Consider the following 17,820-nt stretch of genomic DNA (forward strand, 5'->3'; position numbering starts at 1 on the left):
ATGTGAGGCACTTGTTGTTTTTCTTAATAGACAAACCTTTTAGAAAGTAGCTCTTGTACTTTTAAAACTACATTTTACAGTGGGTTACTTGTGCTTGCAGTGCCCTCTCTCTTGCCTCTGCAGCCTCACGTCGTGTGAGGAGGAGCCTCGGGAGCTGCAGATGTTGGGTCTCGGCTAAAGTTGGTCACACACATGTGAACCTCGGTGCATGTGTCGCTGCTTCCTCCGCTCGGAGAAAGGAGACGCAACAGAAAGGTGACGGGTTTCTCTTGTGTTTTATGGCTTTACTCGCTTTACATTACACTTTTACAGTCTTGCCTTGACATTTATTAACGACGCGTAGACATAGTTTCCACTTGAAGTGACCCGCGTTGCTACATCTTCAGTCACAGACTAACATTAGCATCTGAGCATCCTGCGTGTTGTAGCATGGGTGATGGGGGAGCTAAGTTAGCTCTGAAAGCGCCACAGGGGACAGCACAGACGCCGCACGGCGACTTTAACACGGGCACTTTTTCACATGGAAGCTATAGTTAGTTGGTGTTTTTATGTTAACGTGGCCAAACGCGGTTTAATCCACCTTTCGGTGTCCAGCTTTGGCTCTACATCGGGCCGGTGCTAACGCGGCTATCGCGCGCTAAACACGGACGACGAGCGGTGTTTGCTGCGGAACAGCAGAAGCAGGTGTCGAGGCGCCTGTGAATCGTCAAATTAAGAGAAATTAACTTGTGTTAAGTTATAAAATAATCAGTCACACACGTGTGGACACAACGTGACCTCAAACTATCCGCGTTTCATGTCTCCACCCTGTGCGCGCTGCGTCTTTACAGTGGTGCCACATGGGAGGCATGTTTCCTACATGTGTGCTGAGCTGAAGCGGTAATAAGTGAATAATAACCGGCTCATTCTTCACCATATACACGGAAATATCTGCAGCTGTATTGGATTTAGCATGCAGAACAGAGGATTGATTAATTTCTCAGGTCTAGTGAGGAGACACATGAGGCTCATCCCTCAGTGACTGCGTGCTGCTGACTGAAACATGGAGATGAGTGTGGTGGTGATGGTGGCTGCAGGAGTGCAAAGGGTGAGAAGGAGATGACATGTACACAGTAGATCCAGTGTGGATGCACGAATGAATGATCCAGTCTGAAGAAGCATTTCCAACATTGCATTGATCCCAAACATACTGCAAAGATCACAAGCGTAGTGATGTATGTGGCCTGACTTGAATCCAGTAGAGCAACTTTGGAGTATTTTAAAGTTGAAGTGACACAACCCCTCAAGCAGGGAAACATCAGCGTTTATTACATGAGTTGGTCTCCTCACTGAGAGGCTTGCATTGCTTTTAAGTCTTACAGTCCTCTGGTTGCTTAACTTCATTTGTGCCGCTGTTTTGCAAGAAAGAAAGGTTTAGTTAATTATGGTTGAGATCAGTGGCAGCTTTTATCTGGCTCGTTTAATGCTGGTTTTCCTCAATCATATGGGGTTTAATTTAGTCAGTTGGTTTAAATAACACACACCTAATAACCACACCTCCTTTGTCAGGAGGTGTGGTTATTAGGTGTGTTTTTTGTGTTGTGGGAAATCCTAGTGTAACAGTGTCAGACAGTTTCATCATGCAGGTTGAACTGATGATTAGATTGATGATAGAATATCATCACTGTGTATTGATAACACAGAAAAATGTCAATACTGAGAAGATGTTATTCCACTTTGCTGCTGATTGCTTGGCTGTGATTGGAACATGTTGTTGCCTGCAGTCACAACTTTGGAAAACAAACTGTGGTCACACTTTGCTTTTGTTTTTTTACCTAGAAGTCAAAGTTGGGATTACGTTAGACGAAAAAGTGTAGTACATTTTCACATTGTCTCCTTACTTGCTGCTTCATTAATTTGCAGTTATCTTGTTTTCCTGTCAGCTGACATAGGGCTGTATACCAGTGACACATTGAACCAGGATCACTCATTCATACTCAAACTACTAAGTTGTGTTAAGCACACCTGCTTGTCTTTGACAGCGTGTCCTTGTTTTTCTTTCAGATTATTTCAGTGGAGAAGCACTTATCCATTACAACGATGACTGTTTGAGGCGGACAGCGTTGCAGAGACACTCCCACATCCTTTTCTCTTTCCTTTAGTTCACACCTCTGCTATTCATTTTGTCCAGTATTTTCTTTGTTTCTGGCATTGCCAGAGATCATTCTGTCCTCTTTATCACTCCCCTATCACTTCCCTGTTACCTCTTGAGTTAAGGCTCAAGGCTGTAAATCCGTCACAATGGTTGCTGAGGTAGACTCGGCATCTCAGGGCAGTGGTGTGCGGCTGAAGCAGGAGATTTCCCTTCTCCATGGCGTCTGTCTCATTGTAGGAAATATGATTGGCTCTGGCATCTTTGTCTCACCTAAGGTAAATCTCTGTTCTGAATTTATCTCTCCTCATGGATTACCCTGAATTATTCCTTGATCTTTTGCTTGTGTTAAAAGTGATTAAAATGTTTGCTATTATTCAGACACAAAGATTGACTCATCATCTACAGTTGTCAGTTGACAGCATTTTTCACATGCACTTATGTGTGCATGTGACCAACTTGAAGTGCACTGGTGTTCACATCTCAGAGGTTCTTACCTAGACCCTGAGCTACTCCAGTCTCTATAAAAGGATGCAGTGCCTCCTCTTTCTAGGGAGCTTGTAGAAACCTCCTCTGTTTCCTTAATACTGGTGGTCTTCACTGTCACTTCTTATCTCCAACTATATGTCAGCGTAGGATGACAGTCGTTCTGTTGTGTGCAGCGATGGCCAGTGTGATGATCACAGGTTTTCAGCTTCCCTCTGTAGAGAACATTGACCATTTACATTTGCTATGTAAATTTTATATTCATGGAATTTGCATTTGAATAGTCTGTATGTGCAACTATATTTACACTACACTATTTCCCTATTCTTACCTTGCAGGGAGTTCTTATGTACACAGGTTCATTTGGTCTGTCCCTGGTAGTCTGGGCAATTGGAGGGATATTTTCTGTGTTTGGAGCGTTGTGCTATGCTGAGCTGGGTACCACCATCCGTAAATCTGGAGCCTCCTATGCCTATATCCTGGAGGCCTTTGGGGGCTTTTTGGCTTTTATTCGGTATGTAGTTGTTCTAGTCTTTGTCTGTGCATGTTTTCTGGAAACAGTTAACACATTATCCCAAAAACAGCACAGAACAGAAACTCGGTACTTTGCTAGCTTTTTGTCCATTAAAATGATTAATGTGTTTTATTTTCTCCGTAGATTGTGGACATCATTGTTGATAGTAGAGCCAGCCTGCCAGGCAGTAATAGCCCTGACCTTCTCCAACTACCTGGTCCAGCCCTTCTACCCTACATGTTTAGCCCCTTATTATGCAGTCCGCCTCATTGCTGCAGCCATCATATGTAAGGTTTCACCTGCACTAAACATGCTGATATGCTCATTTTGTCTGGCGTTTTTAAAGTGATAGTGACTGTGAACCTGTAGCAGCAGGAAGGTTCGACCAAAATTAGAAGCCTGTCTGCATCTTCAAGTAAAACATTAACCAACAGTCGCACTTTTTAAAGGCTCAGTGCAGCAACTCAATGTAATACATCGGTTTCTAAAACACGTGGCAGACAAGCTTCAAGTGTTTTAAGGAAACACTGTGTTAACATAATCTCTATAGTTACTGTTTGCAGCACTACCAATGCGTGTTAAACCACGCAGGCTGTGTTTAAATTAGATGAGACGCTTTCATGTGCTGAGCCGTGGGGAGTTTCCTAAATGCTTCAGCCGAATGTATTTTGTTTATATTACACTTACAGGATAAATGTGTAACTACACTTAATACGTTTTGAGTTCCTCTTAACTCTGCCTTACGTCTACTGTGCTTAGTGAATGGCAACCTTGGAGCTTTGTGATACTATTTACTATTAAGGGCATTTAAGAGGAAGAACAGCCATGTAAATGCAGGTCAAATGAAAACCTGTTGGGTTTGTTTGAGCAGTTTTGTAACTTTCTACAGTGGAATGCTATTGTAGAGGAATTAGGTGACTCGATCAAGATCAACAGAACAAAACTACTACTCCTTTTGAAGGTTGAAAAGCCTCAAGCATACTTAAAATACATTAGATCAGCAGATTTTATGCTGTCACTCAATAAAATGTATTATATTACATACCATATCATTTGCATGTACTTAATTATCTAGGTTACACAGAGAAATCAGGTAATGCAGGTAATCAGGGATGGAGTTTACACACGCTTGAGTAACCTGTTTAATGTAAATGTAGATGTGGCAGCTGAGTAACATGACTTCTTCTCTACTTATCCTTATTTTGAAAGCTTGACTCTCAGATTTTAACTGTATAGTGGCAAAAGATACTGCTTTCTGTGAGTCACAACAGACTGCACATTGGCTAAAAGAAAGGCAGACAGACTCAATGAATCTCCTTTACACAGTGGGAGTCATTTGAATAAAAACAATATGTGGTGAACATCTACATATTGAGACTTACAGTGCACTTTGTGCTAATTTTAGTTTTAACTGGACATCTCTTCTTCCATCCATGCATTTTGTAAAAAAGCCAATTAAGGCATGATTGCAAGTATACAAGGCAATTCAGATTTCCCAAATTCTCCTATTAAGTACTGCGTAAACCAGGATTTTGATTTAAATGGCAGTTAAGAAATCGACGTACTTGAGAAAGCCGACTGTAACCAGGTTACTTAGTAACTGATGTTCAAGTCCCATAGAAAGATAGACAGATGGATACAATAAAATGAGTTAAGGATTTTTGTCACTGGCTAGTTTGGCTAGGTTGGAGTAGATCTCCAGAGCTCTCCACTGTCATTATACATAGAAGTAAAGTAGAATTCATTTAGCAGAAATTAAATAAATCAAGAAATATTTCCTTCAGAGCTTTTAATCATATAACAACTGTTTTTGTTTTAATTTTTTTCCTCTCCATCAGGTCTGTTGACTGCTGTAAACTGTATGAAAGTGAAATGGGGTGCTATTCTTCAGGTTATCTCCACTGTAGCTAAAGTATTAGCCCTCATCATCATCATCATTACTGGTCTGGTGAAGTTGGGACAAGGTAGGATGTCCTAGAAACATTTGTTATATTTGTAATACAATTCATTTAGGTATCATCTACAACTGAATATAAAATGAAAATACATTTAGCAACATCTGGATTAAATCGATGCAGGTTTTGACCAGAACTTCGAGGACTCATTTAAAGGCTCCAAGTTAAATGCTGGTGATATGGCGTTGGCCCTTTATTCAGCCCTCTACTCCTATTCTGGCTGGGACACACTCAACTTCATTACTGAAGAGATCAAAAATCCAGAGAGGTAAGGAGGGGTGTGACATTTTAGAAGCAGGATTGTATTTCTTTTATCGCTTAACCTTACCTATTTTAATCTTACTTGTTAATTTTCTTATGTCACATAGCAGAAACCTTTTCTCATTTTCCTTTTTTAGGAATTTGCCCTTGTCCATCGCTATTTCCATGCCCATTGTCACAGTGATCTACATCTTGACCAACGTAGCCTACTACGCTGTCATGGATGTAGACAAAGTGCTCAGCAGTGAAGCTGTTGCTGTGGTGAGTGTATGGAGGTCATTAACTTAGTGCAGTCTCCCTGTGCAGTAAATAAGCTGTGTATAAGCAGTGACTCGTCCAGAGGTCTGAAGTCTGCATACTAATATCTCTATTAGTTCATCACAGAACTTCTACAAATTGACTGCATCTGCTCAGTCTCATAGGGGGCAGCAGGTTTGGCTCTCTTCTTCCTGTGGTCTGCTGCCATCTCTTTCAGACTGGCTGGCAGCCACCGGCACTAATGTCTGGTTTGGTACTCCCTTCTGGTCATCTGTGGCTGTAGGAGTCCAGATGATGACCGGAACCTCATATACATAAAGACATTAGCGCCCCACACAGGAACATGGGGATGTCCATGATGTGATTAGTGCACTGGAGGCAGAACAGTTACGTTCAGGCTTGTTGTCAAAGATCTGTTTTTATTATTTAGTGTTCGGTCTAATGGTTTACTTTTGTTCCCTCTGTCAAAAAGCTACTGGATCTGTGCCCCCTTGAATTTTTCAGACTCTGTTAAACCCTTTTGGCACAGAAATTGCCTGTATTTCCGACTAAAAGACCTCAGAAAAGCTTCTTAGTGTGTTTAGTGTCTTTCAGATACTATTAGTCTAATTTTGTAACACAGTCTAGTTCATCCATCTGGTGAATCTAGATTAAACTGTGAATCATTTTGACAGCCTAGCGTTGAGTTCCCAAGTGTACTTTTAGGAACATAACGTGCTTCCTTTTTCCATCTCAACAAGGACGTTTCAATCTGTTTCACAGCTTCTGTAACTTACAGTATCACTCTGTAAGTTACACAGGTGGGCAAAGTGAACTGTGCAGCTTACAGATAGTAGCGTTTATTAGTACAAAGAAAATAAAGGGCATTTTCCATCATCCTTCTTTTCAGTGAGCTGCTGTCCTTGACTGTGTTTGCATGCTTTTAAGTAACTAGGTTACTCAGAGAAAGCAGGTTTGTCAAGAGGTCGGGACACAGAGTTTACAAGCATGTTGCTTCTGACTTTTTTTTTTTTTTTTTTCTGTTTGTGTAACAGGGGCAGAGAGTAGAGAGAGACAGGTGATAAACAGGGCGAGCTGCCTGAATAAAAGGAATCCACAGTGAAAAACAACTTCTTAGATTTCTACAAGGCACTTTTTGTGTTGATTGTTTATTTTTAGCCATTTGGACTTGAGGTGGAATTTGATCAGGACACACCGTTCTGTAACGCTCATTTGCTGACTCAAGTCCTTTGGCTTGTGTTCATTGTTCCATGCACACTACTAACGCTGAGCTGTTGTATTTTGTGTCTGTGTTGCCTAATATTTATCCTTTTTGTAGTTTTTACCCTCACTCATAACTGTAACTGACTAAAAGCAGAAGTTAGCGTTGGTTTTTAATAAGGAACTAGTGTTTGTTTTTGTTTTTTTAAACAGTGAGTCCTAGTGTTTTTAGGAACTACACCTTTTACATTTTAAAGTCTTACCTCATAAGACAAAAGGCAGTGAACTCTGAAGGGGTGTTTTACTATCGGCAACTTGATCAATTTCAGTCCACACAGTCCCGTTGTTTTCTTTAGTATAACATTGTGTGTACTGACCTGAAAGTGCTTGTACTTGCCCAGAAAAATACTCCACTACAAGAATAGTAGTAGTAGTAGTAGTACTAGTACTAGTAGTACTAGTACTACTACTCCAGTGTTTACACATCAGCATTGTGTATTTTACACAATGTAGAATTTGAAGGTGTTGATAGCATAAATGTAGTGAAAATTGGGACTAAAATGTGTTGTTACCTGCAGACTGTGGACCAAAAACAGCAGTCAGTAATGGTGGGGCTGATTTTAACTGCTTTATTTAGTGACAGGAGTTTAATCCATAAATGATAAATCAGCACTTTCTTAGTGTATATAATAATTTTTAAACAAATCTTATCTTGCAAAAAGTAACTAGTAACTACTGATGTTAAAATGAAGGTAGTGGTGTAAAAGGGGCCATAAAGTAAACCCCATAAAGTTAAACAGCCCTGATGGTTCAACTAAGTTGCTCACGGTTTCATGTTTGTGTTCATGTTGGTGTTGGCCAGATATTAATTATAGAATTAATTTACTGTTCATTTGACTTCCACAGCACACACACACATCTTTTATTCAGTGATAATATATTCTCAACAAACACAAACCAACATGTTAATGAGTAGTTTTTTTTACTGGTTAATGCCAACACTCCCATCATACGTTTTAATACTGAGAGACACTGATCTTAAACTGTGATGATAAAGACGTTATTCAACATCTGTTCAGACATTTGCCGATGAGGTGCTGGGCTGGGCTCGCTGGCTGATCCCTCTGTCTGTCGCCATTTCCTGCTATGGAGGTCTCAACTCGTCCATCATTGCTGCCTCCAGGTCAGTCAACACAACTGCAGCTAGTCTGCTCATATTTTTCACGTCCTCATTTTACTTGTCGTTCTCCAAAAGCTGGTTTAGCTGTTTTTTACTAATCACCAATGTTTTTTCCTATTTTTTTCTTCTGCAGGTTGTTTTTCGTTGGTTCCAGAGAAGGACACCTACCTAATACCCTGTGCATGATCCACATTAAGCGATACACTCCTATTCCTGCTCTGCTTTTCAATGTTAGTGTCACATCTTTCATATGATATCTTACCAGACTGTTTTAAAACTAAAATGTGATTATTAATGTATGTGATCAAAAGCAAACTTTTTTTTGTCTGTGTCTCTTCACAGGGTGCAATGTCTCTGATCTACCTGACCGTGCCTGACGTTTTCCAGTTGATCAACTACTTCAGTTTTAACTACTGGTTGTTTATTGGCCTGTCAATCGCCAGCCAGATCTACCTTCGCTTCAAAGCGCCACAGCTGCACCGGCCTGTTAAGGTAGTGACATTGATGCAGCATAAGTACTGACATGCGTCAGAAACGAATGCGGCTCTGCTTTCAAGAAAGATACTTGCCTTTAGATTAACGTGGTATGAACATCTTCAGATGACTACATTGAATCGTTATCATGCTTTAAGCATTTCATAGTCGCACTTCTTCAGTAATGTGGCTGGGAGCAGAATTGTTTTGACTATGTGTCATCATATGTGTGCCTGTGGGAAATTATTCAACATATTCAAACCACACTCAAATGAAACCTACACAAAACGTTGCACGTAACTGATGTTACAGCAGACAAACTTAACTCAGGTGGCTCTAGCTATGTGGGATTCATTTCATGTGCAAATCAAGAACGTTGCAACAGAGGTCATGCTTACACCGTGAGAAACTTTGACATGGCACATGCACTTGTTGGAGTTGCTTTAAGTTAAGGCCAACCCCTTTTGCTTGGGTCACTTACATTTTAACCTGTTGTGTTTACATTAAATATGTTCAGCAGCTGCAGCATGTATCCAATTATGACTTCTCGTCATACCACATTAAATGTCCAGGCAATTTCACCTAATATCATCCACTGCCTGCAAGCCTCATTTGTCCCTTCTGTGGTGACAAATAAGATACAATCTGTGGTATTTTAAGCAAAGTGTTTACCCTTCGGCAGTAGCTCAATCATAGAGCACCATCAGTGAGACTGCTTGTTATGACAATGTTAAGAGTCCATTAGATTTTAACTTATCTGTTTATGTGTAACCATAAAAGTCAACACACTGCACACTGCTTGAGCTATTTAAGGACCATTAGAGCTTAAATGAAGTCATTAAGGAGGCACTGTTTAAACTGATATTTTGATGTTACTGTAATTGTTTTAAGTAATCTGTTTCTCCCCAACCCTCCTCCTTCTCTCCTTCTTTCCTACCTCTTTTTTTTTTATTTTGTCTTTGTCATCGGTCTCTTTCTTTCTTCTCTTGACTTCCTGCAGCTGTCTCTGTTCTTTCCAATCGTCTACTGCCTGTGCAGTGTATTTCTTGTGGTGGTGCCCCTCTACAGCGACACAATCAACTCACTGGTGGGAATTGGCGTGGCGCTGTCTGGTGTCCCGGTCTACTTCCTTTGCATCTACTTGCCGCGTAGCTCCAGACCAGCCTTCTTGGACGAAATGCTCAGTAAGATGCTTCAGATGCGTTGCATGTTATAGCAGTGGTTTTATCAGGACAGTGGTTGTTTGTTTTTGTAGGAACTCTAAACTTAGATAATGCTTAATCCTAAACCATATATACCAGACACTACACCACACTTGCAAGTACCAAAGTGTCTGATTTTCTGTTCTTTATAATTCACTTAATGCACAAACAGCTTTTTAAAATCTGGGACTTTATAACAAAGTGGATGAGTCAAAGTGATCTGATCTCCTGTGCTTTCAGCTGAATACCTCTACTGCTACCCCTGTGAATGCATGTGGTTGTGTGATGTCAGGGATAACAGTAGCATATGTGTTTTAGCGTGCATATGGAGCAGCTACCACAGACAAATGTAAAACCTGTTGGTCTAACTGTTAAGAGCCAAAGAAGAACTGACATTAGTGTTTCAAATGTACTGTAGAGCCCACAGTAAGAGTTTATGTAGAAAAGTCTGAAGCCTCCAACATCCAGTTCTATTCATTACCATACTGAAATGTTTAAATCAGCATTGCTGTATTGTGTAATTGCTCTAAAACAAACACTGGTATCTGTTAAAAGCATTTGCTGAATGTGTTTTCTCTTGTTTCTAAATTGATATCTTGAGTACAACTTTTGATTTTTCTATCTTCCCTTGCTGCAGATAAGATCTCTCTGTACACCCAGAAACTGTGCATGTGTTGCGTGGCCTCGCCTGATATTGATCTGGACAACATAGAGCCTGAAAAGCTCGAATGATGGAGCAACAAAGGACGGTAGTGAAGTACTGTATAGAGAGACGTGAAGGGGGTGAATGAATGAAGGAAGGAAGCTGTGAGCTGCAGACAATCCAGATTTGAAAGTAAGCTTTGATCGATTTAGAGGAAGAGGAGCAGAGAAGCTGGACACGTCCTGGACATCTCCATCTCCTCCTCTTCTCTCACACCAGCCATATAAGTAAGGGAGTAGGACTTTACATAGGCTGATACGAGGTTTTATACATGATAATTGTCCAACAAACAGCACTGTGCAGTTTAACTCTGGTGCACTCAGATGTTGATTTTGTTATTCCTTCCACATAAAGTAAAACCCACACAAACGCACACACACAAGCTCACCATAAGCTTGACGGTGACACTGCCACATAAAAAATTACCGACCAAGTCTAGAAGGAGTTGCCTGTGACAATTTTAGCATGTTGATAAGCAAGTTGAAAAAGACAAATTCAAAATTTTTTAGATTCAGTTTCAAACAATTTATTGGGCCTTAACATAATGAAATGACTTTAATACAAGTACAAGTAATTCATAAGCAAAAAAAACATTGGAAATTGAAAAATAAACATAATTCTCTACCCCTTAAGGAGTTAGTTATTTAAGTTATTGAGGGCGGCCAGGACACGTCAGCTGACTGAATGTTTTATTTAAAGAGTTTTAATTCTACGTTATCATGTATCCATCACAGCACATCCAGCCGACATTTGCATGTGAAATGTTTTCTTTTTTCAGCTAGATGTTTTAATTACATCTTCAGGGCTATACAGTATATGATTTTTGGTGCCTCCTTGTAGTAGCTGATATTAACTTCCAGGGACAAGCTGTAGACTCTGACTACAGTTTGGGTTTGTTTTTGTTTTTAAATGCTGTTACTGTCATTTGTCACCTTGTTCTCACCTTGCAGCCACATGGCACACATGAGAGGAATGTTACTTCAAACTTTAATATGTACCTTTTGGGAATCACGCATGTGGTAGCATGAGACTTTAAAAAATCTATTCACCATGCTATGTCTAGCTCTCTCTCTCCCTGCTACACTACACTCTGCTACACTCCAACCTTTCAGGTTTCAGTCTTATTGAATTACAGTAGATTAAATAGAAAAAAAATTCTCTGATTGGGTAGAGACACGGTCAAACATCTTCAGTGGTGAATTTCTCTGCGCTGCTGCCAGATAATAAGTCTGGATCTCAGAAGACAAACTGTAACGTCAAGTGTTTTTTGAACAGGTTTTTAAAAGTTTAAAGTTACATGTGCTGTTGTGATTGTATTTCAAGTTAAGTAAAGTATCTGATTGACTCTGTAGATTCAAACCTCAGGATCTACCACGCTGTTGTGCACATGTTGCTGATATTTTGGTTTTTTTACCCATGATTTTTACTGTGCTGTTGCCTGTTGAGTGTATACAAACTTGAACATTAGATTCGAAGTGCAGAACCACATGTCTTAAACCGGCTGATAGTTCGACCATCTTTATGCTCATAGTGTTGAGCCTGTAGCGAAGTGTCTCGCACACGTCGGACTTTGGTGTTTCATGTTAGTACTGTAGTCCTTATGAGCTGTATGTGCCTTCCGTCATTGTGGTCTGCCAAAGGTTCAGTCTATTTTTGATATTGTAACGCAGTTTTTGTGTATAGTGTATGAGCACAATCACATTAACACATTACTGTAGGGTTTGCCAAAAGTTCTTCAGGTCGTCCTTTGTTTAATAATCCAGTTGAAGTAGTTTCACCAGCCAGACGTTGACGTTGCGCTTAGTTACCTATTAGCTAGAAATGATCAGGCCTTATATTGAACCATATTTAGTGTCTTCATGCAGGAATTTCCTCAACACCAGCCAACAGAAGCACATGGCTATTTGTTTAATGTTGCTTTCTCTGGAGTCAAAGTCATCATTGAAACCAAACTAGTCAGTTGTCTGTGTATGTATGTTGATAATAGGTAACTATTGTATCTGCAGTAAACAGAAGATATTTTTAATCTATTTCTATGTATTGTCATGTTATGCACTTGTTATATACTCAGAAAACACAATACTTGAATGCAGTATATTGCGTTTCATTAGTTACCAAATTTGGGTTGGGTTTTGTTCATTTGTGAAATTGTGTGTTAAGTGCTTGCTTTGTTCATTGTGGTTATTTATTATGTTTTTGACATGAACAAACCAAATGGTGAGATGAGCTTTTGAGTGCAGTAAGTTCTGTTTGTCCGCTCCTGACTGTGTCAGAGCTGTGTTGAATCTTATTTGAATAAAGGTGGCAAGTACACAATGTGCATTTCACTGGTCTTGTCTATTAGAGTCCTCTACTTGAACTGAAAACACAAAGGTCTTGAGCCTCATGATGCAGTGATTGGAACCCTAGAGGTCAATGTTTTATAATTAATTATAACTCAGCTTGATGATCTGTTACTCTTCATTTAGCTTCAGATACAGTTTTTTTTTTTTTTTAATGAATTAATTTAGTCAAACTTTAAAGTTTAGAGTGCACATAACTACGCCAGAGAAATCACAAGTGTGATTTTATTATTGAAAATAAGCAGTTTGGCATAAATGATAAAATGAATATTAAATCTCATGTATGACCTTTTTTCACTTCAATTTAATCAAATTCTTAAGACCTATTGCTGCAGATTTTATTAAAGTTTTGTTTTCAGTCATGTTTCATTACTTTGCTGAACCTTAATGTGCGTTTCATACTGGATAATTTTGACTGTACACATACACAGTATCCACGGTGTCTTTGCTTGGCTGTCTCCCTTCGCCAAACCCCTCCTCTTCACCATCCCTCCACCTTGCCTCCCCTGAGGCTCAGTGCAAAAGAATCACATTTCATCAGGGTGTGCACTCTCAGATGCTGCCTGTCGATACGTGCTCCTTCCCAGGGAGAGACCCGACTCTGTTCCTCCCCAGGACAGAAGGAGTTGGGTTCCACTGATTCATGCATAAAACATAAAGCTCTGGAGGGGGAAATGTAGCCGAGCGCCACAACAGCTACTGTAACTGCTCTCTGCTACAGAGTGGAGGAAAGGCCGTGGACAAAGTGAAGTCCACGCTTTAAAAGCTCCAGTTAGGTATGCAGTTTCACCACTGATGCTCTGTAGGGAGTATCTTCCCCGGGGATGGGTTGAAGAGCTGGGATGCTGCTGGTTGATGGGTGAGTGGCCATTACACACTGGCACCAGCTTGGCATCATGGAGCTGCGTCGACGGCTGAACTGGATACGACACAGGCCCTGGAGGCCTTATGCCTGCCGCAGAGAGTTCAACCGTAAGTGGAGCGAGTGATTGGGTTAAGTGGGAACATCAGTAAACATTTAATTTACATTAATTTAATTTAACATGAGCAGCAGTTTTAGTCATGATCTGCTTTCTCTGTCCTCTTGTTTTGTGTCTTCTTTGTGCTTAACTGTCTAAATGCAGCTGAGAACATGAGAAGCTCCCAGTGAGATGAGGTCACCACTCTTATCTTAGTTTTACTCTTACACAACGTGTACCTCATCTTCTCCACGCTGTACTGTAGATAATACACTTTTTCAGATTCACTCTTACACCTTAACCTGCAATATCTTGTTACAAAATCCTAATAGCAAAAAGGTTCAGCTCTGACACACTGAGTCAGCTGACGTTGCAGTTTCTTTGATCAGACGTGATCAGTGAATGTTTAATTGCAACAGCATCTGTGTTGACTGTGTAGGATCAGATTGTAGAGAGAATGGATTACACTCACATGTCTGCACCAAGTGGGTTTTTCTTTGGGGCTGATTAGAAACCATAATGTCCCGAGAGGATAAAAAAGAATCTACTGTATACACACAGTGAGAACACGTAAGTGCATACTGCCACACTATATTAGGAGTATAGTATCGACTGATCCTGAGTGCACTTTGGCTCATGGTGTCTGAAAGATGCTGAGATGAAAAGGTTGAGGACAAAGTGGTTTTGTCTTGTCATGTTTATTGAGCAGCACTATTTTATATAATCCTGTCCTGCAGACAGATGATCGACTGAGTGGTTCTGACAAGGAAGACGTGAAAGGCTGATGCTTTCAAGAGAGCGCGTCCTGTGGAAGAATTAAATTTATCTGGATGGTATTTGATCAGTGTTGTTTAATAGACGTTATTGATAACTACCAGCAGCCTGCCGCCACACTGAGTGAAGGGAGGAAGAACACGGCCATTTATTAATGACAGGAATTGTGCTTAAATTATGTAAAAATCAAGTGAAGCTGACTTGAGATGCTGAGATGTTCTCTCTGAATGACAGTCTCTCCTAGTTGGTCATAAAACCCTAAAATGGTATTCTGTGGCCCTCGGGCCATTTCTTCTACTCTTATTAGTGGTAATAGAAAAACCAAATTAAGCTTAAATTATAAAGACAATTTATCATGGCCATCATTAAATTATCCATAGACACACACACACTTTACAGTGAAGTGAAGTGTGGTTCCATGAGCTGAGTGATAGCTCGATAAAACCATGTTCTTGTTCAACTTGTGTTGGGTTGTAAAGGCTGAAGCGCTCAGGACAAAATAAAAATGCTCACCCTGTTAGTCTTAAATGTATGTTTTTTCGTCATCTGTGCAGCCACTAAGTAAATACTGTACATCCTGTGTTGACACACAAGTTTTTTATTGTGTCCCGGTGAAGTGAATTGCTTCTTATCTTTTTGATTATACCTGAGTAAGTACGTTTTTAGCTTCCACGCAGGCGTTTCTTAACGTTGAGTGAGTGAGGAAATCCTCCTGTTGAATCATCTGCTCATTGTTGTAAACGTATCAGTTTTATTACACGTTGCTGAAGTTTCCATCATAAATCGCTCTGTAGGCTTGTGTAGGTATTAAATATATTTCATCCCACTACACGTACGTCGCAGTAGCCTTGGAAACAACACACTGAAGTTTAGCAAGTTACTCTTATCTACAAGTATTTTTCAGGGATGACTCACTTTGACAGCCCACTCCCCCTTTGCCTGCAGGACTACATCTACTAGGCTGGTTGTTTTCCACTGGACCCTGAAATGTACTGTCACTCAGTACTTGCTGTACTGTATGTATCAGAGCACCCAGTACGTCTCGTGTGTCTTTTCTCATCTTTGTCAGCGTTTGTAACATTGTGATGGAATATGTAAAAAAGACTGTTTACTTTATTATCTTACCACATTTTGTTGCTCCATAAAATCAGTTCATGATAATAAAAATTCAGTACAAAATTTCTATATTTAAATCCCCACGACCCTCAGCAGGACAAGTAGTTAGGACAATGGATGGCTGTTCGTTCAAAAACACTATTATGCAGTTTAGCAGTGGCTAAACTAATTCCCAGTAGTAACCAGTAGAGGGCCTCCACAGTTTGAAAATGACTTACTCACCACACACTACCTGTGCGTTCCTGTGCACCTTGGTTGTCCTCCTCTTCTCATCGTACTGTGTTTTAGGTGATCAAAATTGCTCTTTTGCAATTTATTCTTCCAGTTACTGATGTTATTAATAATACAGAGGTCAGAAAAAGGGAAACATGTGCTCTCTATGAATGAGCTGCCACACGTCACTTTCAACAGAGTGATTTAAATAAAACACTTTAGCAGATTGTGTTATTCTGTCTCTGTGACCTGCCTGACACGTACACATTTCTCTTCTCTTTCAATCTGTTGTTGTCACCCCCTCTCCCCTCTTTTCTGCACCTCTCTGTCCCTCACCTCCACCCTTCTTGCATTTGCTTTATTGCTTTCTTTCTTTCTCGTCTCCCCTTCAACCTCTCTGCTCTGTTCTCATTTATCGTCCTCGTGCCATGCGACCTTCCTCCTCCCCCCCTTTCCCCTTATTCCTCTCCTCCCTCGCTTCAGATCTTCATTATCCCCCTCCCTGCCTCTTCTCCTCATCTCTCTCTAACCACGTTTGTAATGGTGCTCGCTCTCTGAAAATCTTCCCACTCCATAGCAACGCGCCTCCTCACTACTGTAGCCTCTGCTGCCGCTGATGCAGGAGGCAGTGCTGGGATGTAAAACTACATCAGAGGAGATTACATATTGCCTCGGCTCATTTTCCAGTTGTCAGCCGTAGCTGGAAATGATTCTCTCCGTCTCCCTCACTGCTCACTCCTGCTTTCTCGCTGTCCTTCTTCTCCGCTCTTTGATTTCTGACACACTCTCTTTTCTCCTTTCTCTCCTGCTTTTCTGCATGTTTGTTCGTCCCTTTTCACCATGAAACGAATTCAATTCACAAGCTTTCAGGGCACATGTGACCGTGGAATTATGTTGGCCCTTTCTCTGTAATTTTACACAACAAAGTCAACAAGCCGGGTTGTTGCGTGGGCTGCTTATGAACACAGAGAGAACCACTAATGGAAGGAGAGAAAGACAAGCAGGGAGTGAGAGACAGAAGGAGGAGAGAAACACAGCCTGCACAAATAAAAGAAGTGCACTCCTTGCAGTTTATTACCGCTGTGGCTCTTCTTTGCGTTTGTGTTTGACAACAAGTGCTTTATATGTGCCAGTATTCCCAGTCGTTGCTTATATTTTACGTCATTTTCCAGCAGTAACTGTTGGTGCTGTGGACTACTAAGAAGTTGGGCAGGCAGCGTGCTGGTTGTCATAGCAGATTACTTAGCTTAGCAGGCTAGTTAAGTAAGTAGTATTGAAGCATCTTCAGCACATAGTCAACTTTTTACCTGTTTGTGTGAGAAACACACAACTCAGAGACACTGTTATGTGCATGATGCATTACCACCAGGATTTTGGGCTCTATTAATCTGCAAGTCATTAGAGGCATGGATGGGAATTGAACCCATGATCTTTGGTTTACGAGACCAACGCCTTGCCACTTGGCCACCATGCCTGTTACACCACCTCCCCATAATGTTGGACAATGCCCAGACAGAAAAAAACAACAACATTATTTCCTTCAAAATTGATATTCTAAACGTATGTGTTGTTACTGTTTTAATAGGCAGAGAAATAAAAAGTTCAGGTTGACCTTGTCCCCTGACAGATGATGATAAGTACCACAGGGATGAAACACTTTGAAAAACACAGTCATTGCCAGCTTTCATTAACAAAATACAATTAAGTGGTGAGGTTGTTATTTTCCTTTTTAGATGAACCACTTAGTTTAATATGCAGCAAGACATTAGCTAATGTTATAAAGCTGATCTGACACAGTTTGGAATAATTCATGTTAAAATCTGGATCTACATATATTCTACATACTGTATGTAGCTATCAGAGACAAACACACAGCACAAACAACCGAAGCTCTATCTCTTCACTGGGAAACAAATTAAAGTTGTTGTTTTTTTTTCTTCTGAAGAACATAAGGCTGACTGGTCAGACTTTACGCCAGTTTCAGCATTTCAAGGCCAAGGCTGGAAGATTTGGCATGCTGTGAGTATATGGCAACACTCGCTCATGAGCTCA

General features: G+C 40.5%; 1 protein-coding gene and 1 non-coding gene across 2 annotated transcripts; one reads left to right on the forward strand and one right to left on the reverse strand.

Moving 5' to 3' along the window:
- Positions 1–124: 124 nt before the first annotated feature.
- si:dkeyp-120h9.1 (uncharacterized protein LOC566469 homolog) lies at positions 125–12,700 on the forward strand. The gene is made up of 12 exons (XM_026348291.1): positions 125–255; positions 2,044–2,409; positions 2,956–3,131; positions 3,276–3,418; positions 4,970–5,095; positions 5,210–5,354; positions 5,485–5,608; positions 7,885–7,988; positions 8,119–8,215; positions 8,328–8,477; positions 9,460–9,643; positions 10,299–12,700. Exons 2-12 carry the CDS (start codon positions 2,281–2,283, stop codon positions 10,391–10,393), a joined length of 1,473 nt encoding a protein of 490 aa, XP_026204076.1. The 5' UTR covers positions 125–255; positions 2,044–2,280; the 3' UTR covers positions 10,394–12,700.
- A 4,470-nt stretch (positions 12,701–17,170) lies between these two features.
- On the reverse strand, positions 17,171–17,242 carry trnat-cgu. Its single transcript has one exon. It is a non-coding gene; the product is annotated as a tRNA-Thr (tRNA).
- Between the last annotated feature and the right edge of the window lie 578 nt (positions 17,243–17,820).

The sequence above is a fragment of the Anabas testudineus genome, chromosome 11 (genome assembly GCF_900324465.2).
Source record: "Anabas testudineus chromosome 11, fAnaTes1.2, whole genome shotgun sequence".
NCBI lineage: Eukaryota > Metazoa > Chordata > Actinopteri > Anabantiformes > Anabantidae > Anabas > Anabas testudineus.

Excerpts from the sequence above, each read along its gene's own strand:
- si:dkeyp-120h9.1 (XM_026348291.1), top strand. The coding sequence starts at position 2,281 with ATGGTTGCTGAGGTAGACTCGGCATCTCAGGGCAGTGGTGTGCGGCTG. Across the intron at positions 5,609-7,884 it reads GCAGTGAAGCTGTTGCTGTG|ACATTTGCCGATGAGGTGCT; the intron begins GTGAGTGTATGG and ends ACATCTGTTCAG. Across the intron at positions 8,216-8,327 it reads TTCCTGCTCTGCTTTTCAAT|GGTGCAATGTCTCTGATCTA; the intron begins GTTAGTGTCACA and ends GTCTCTTCACAG.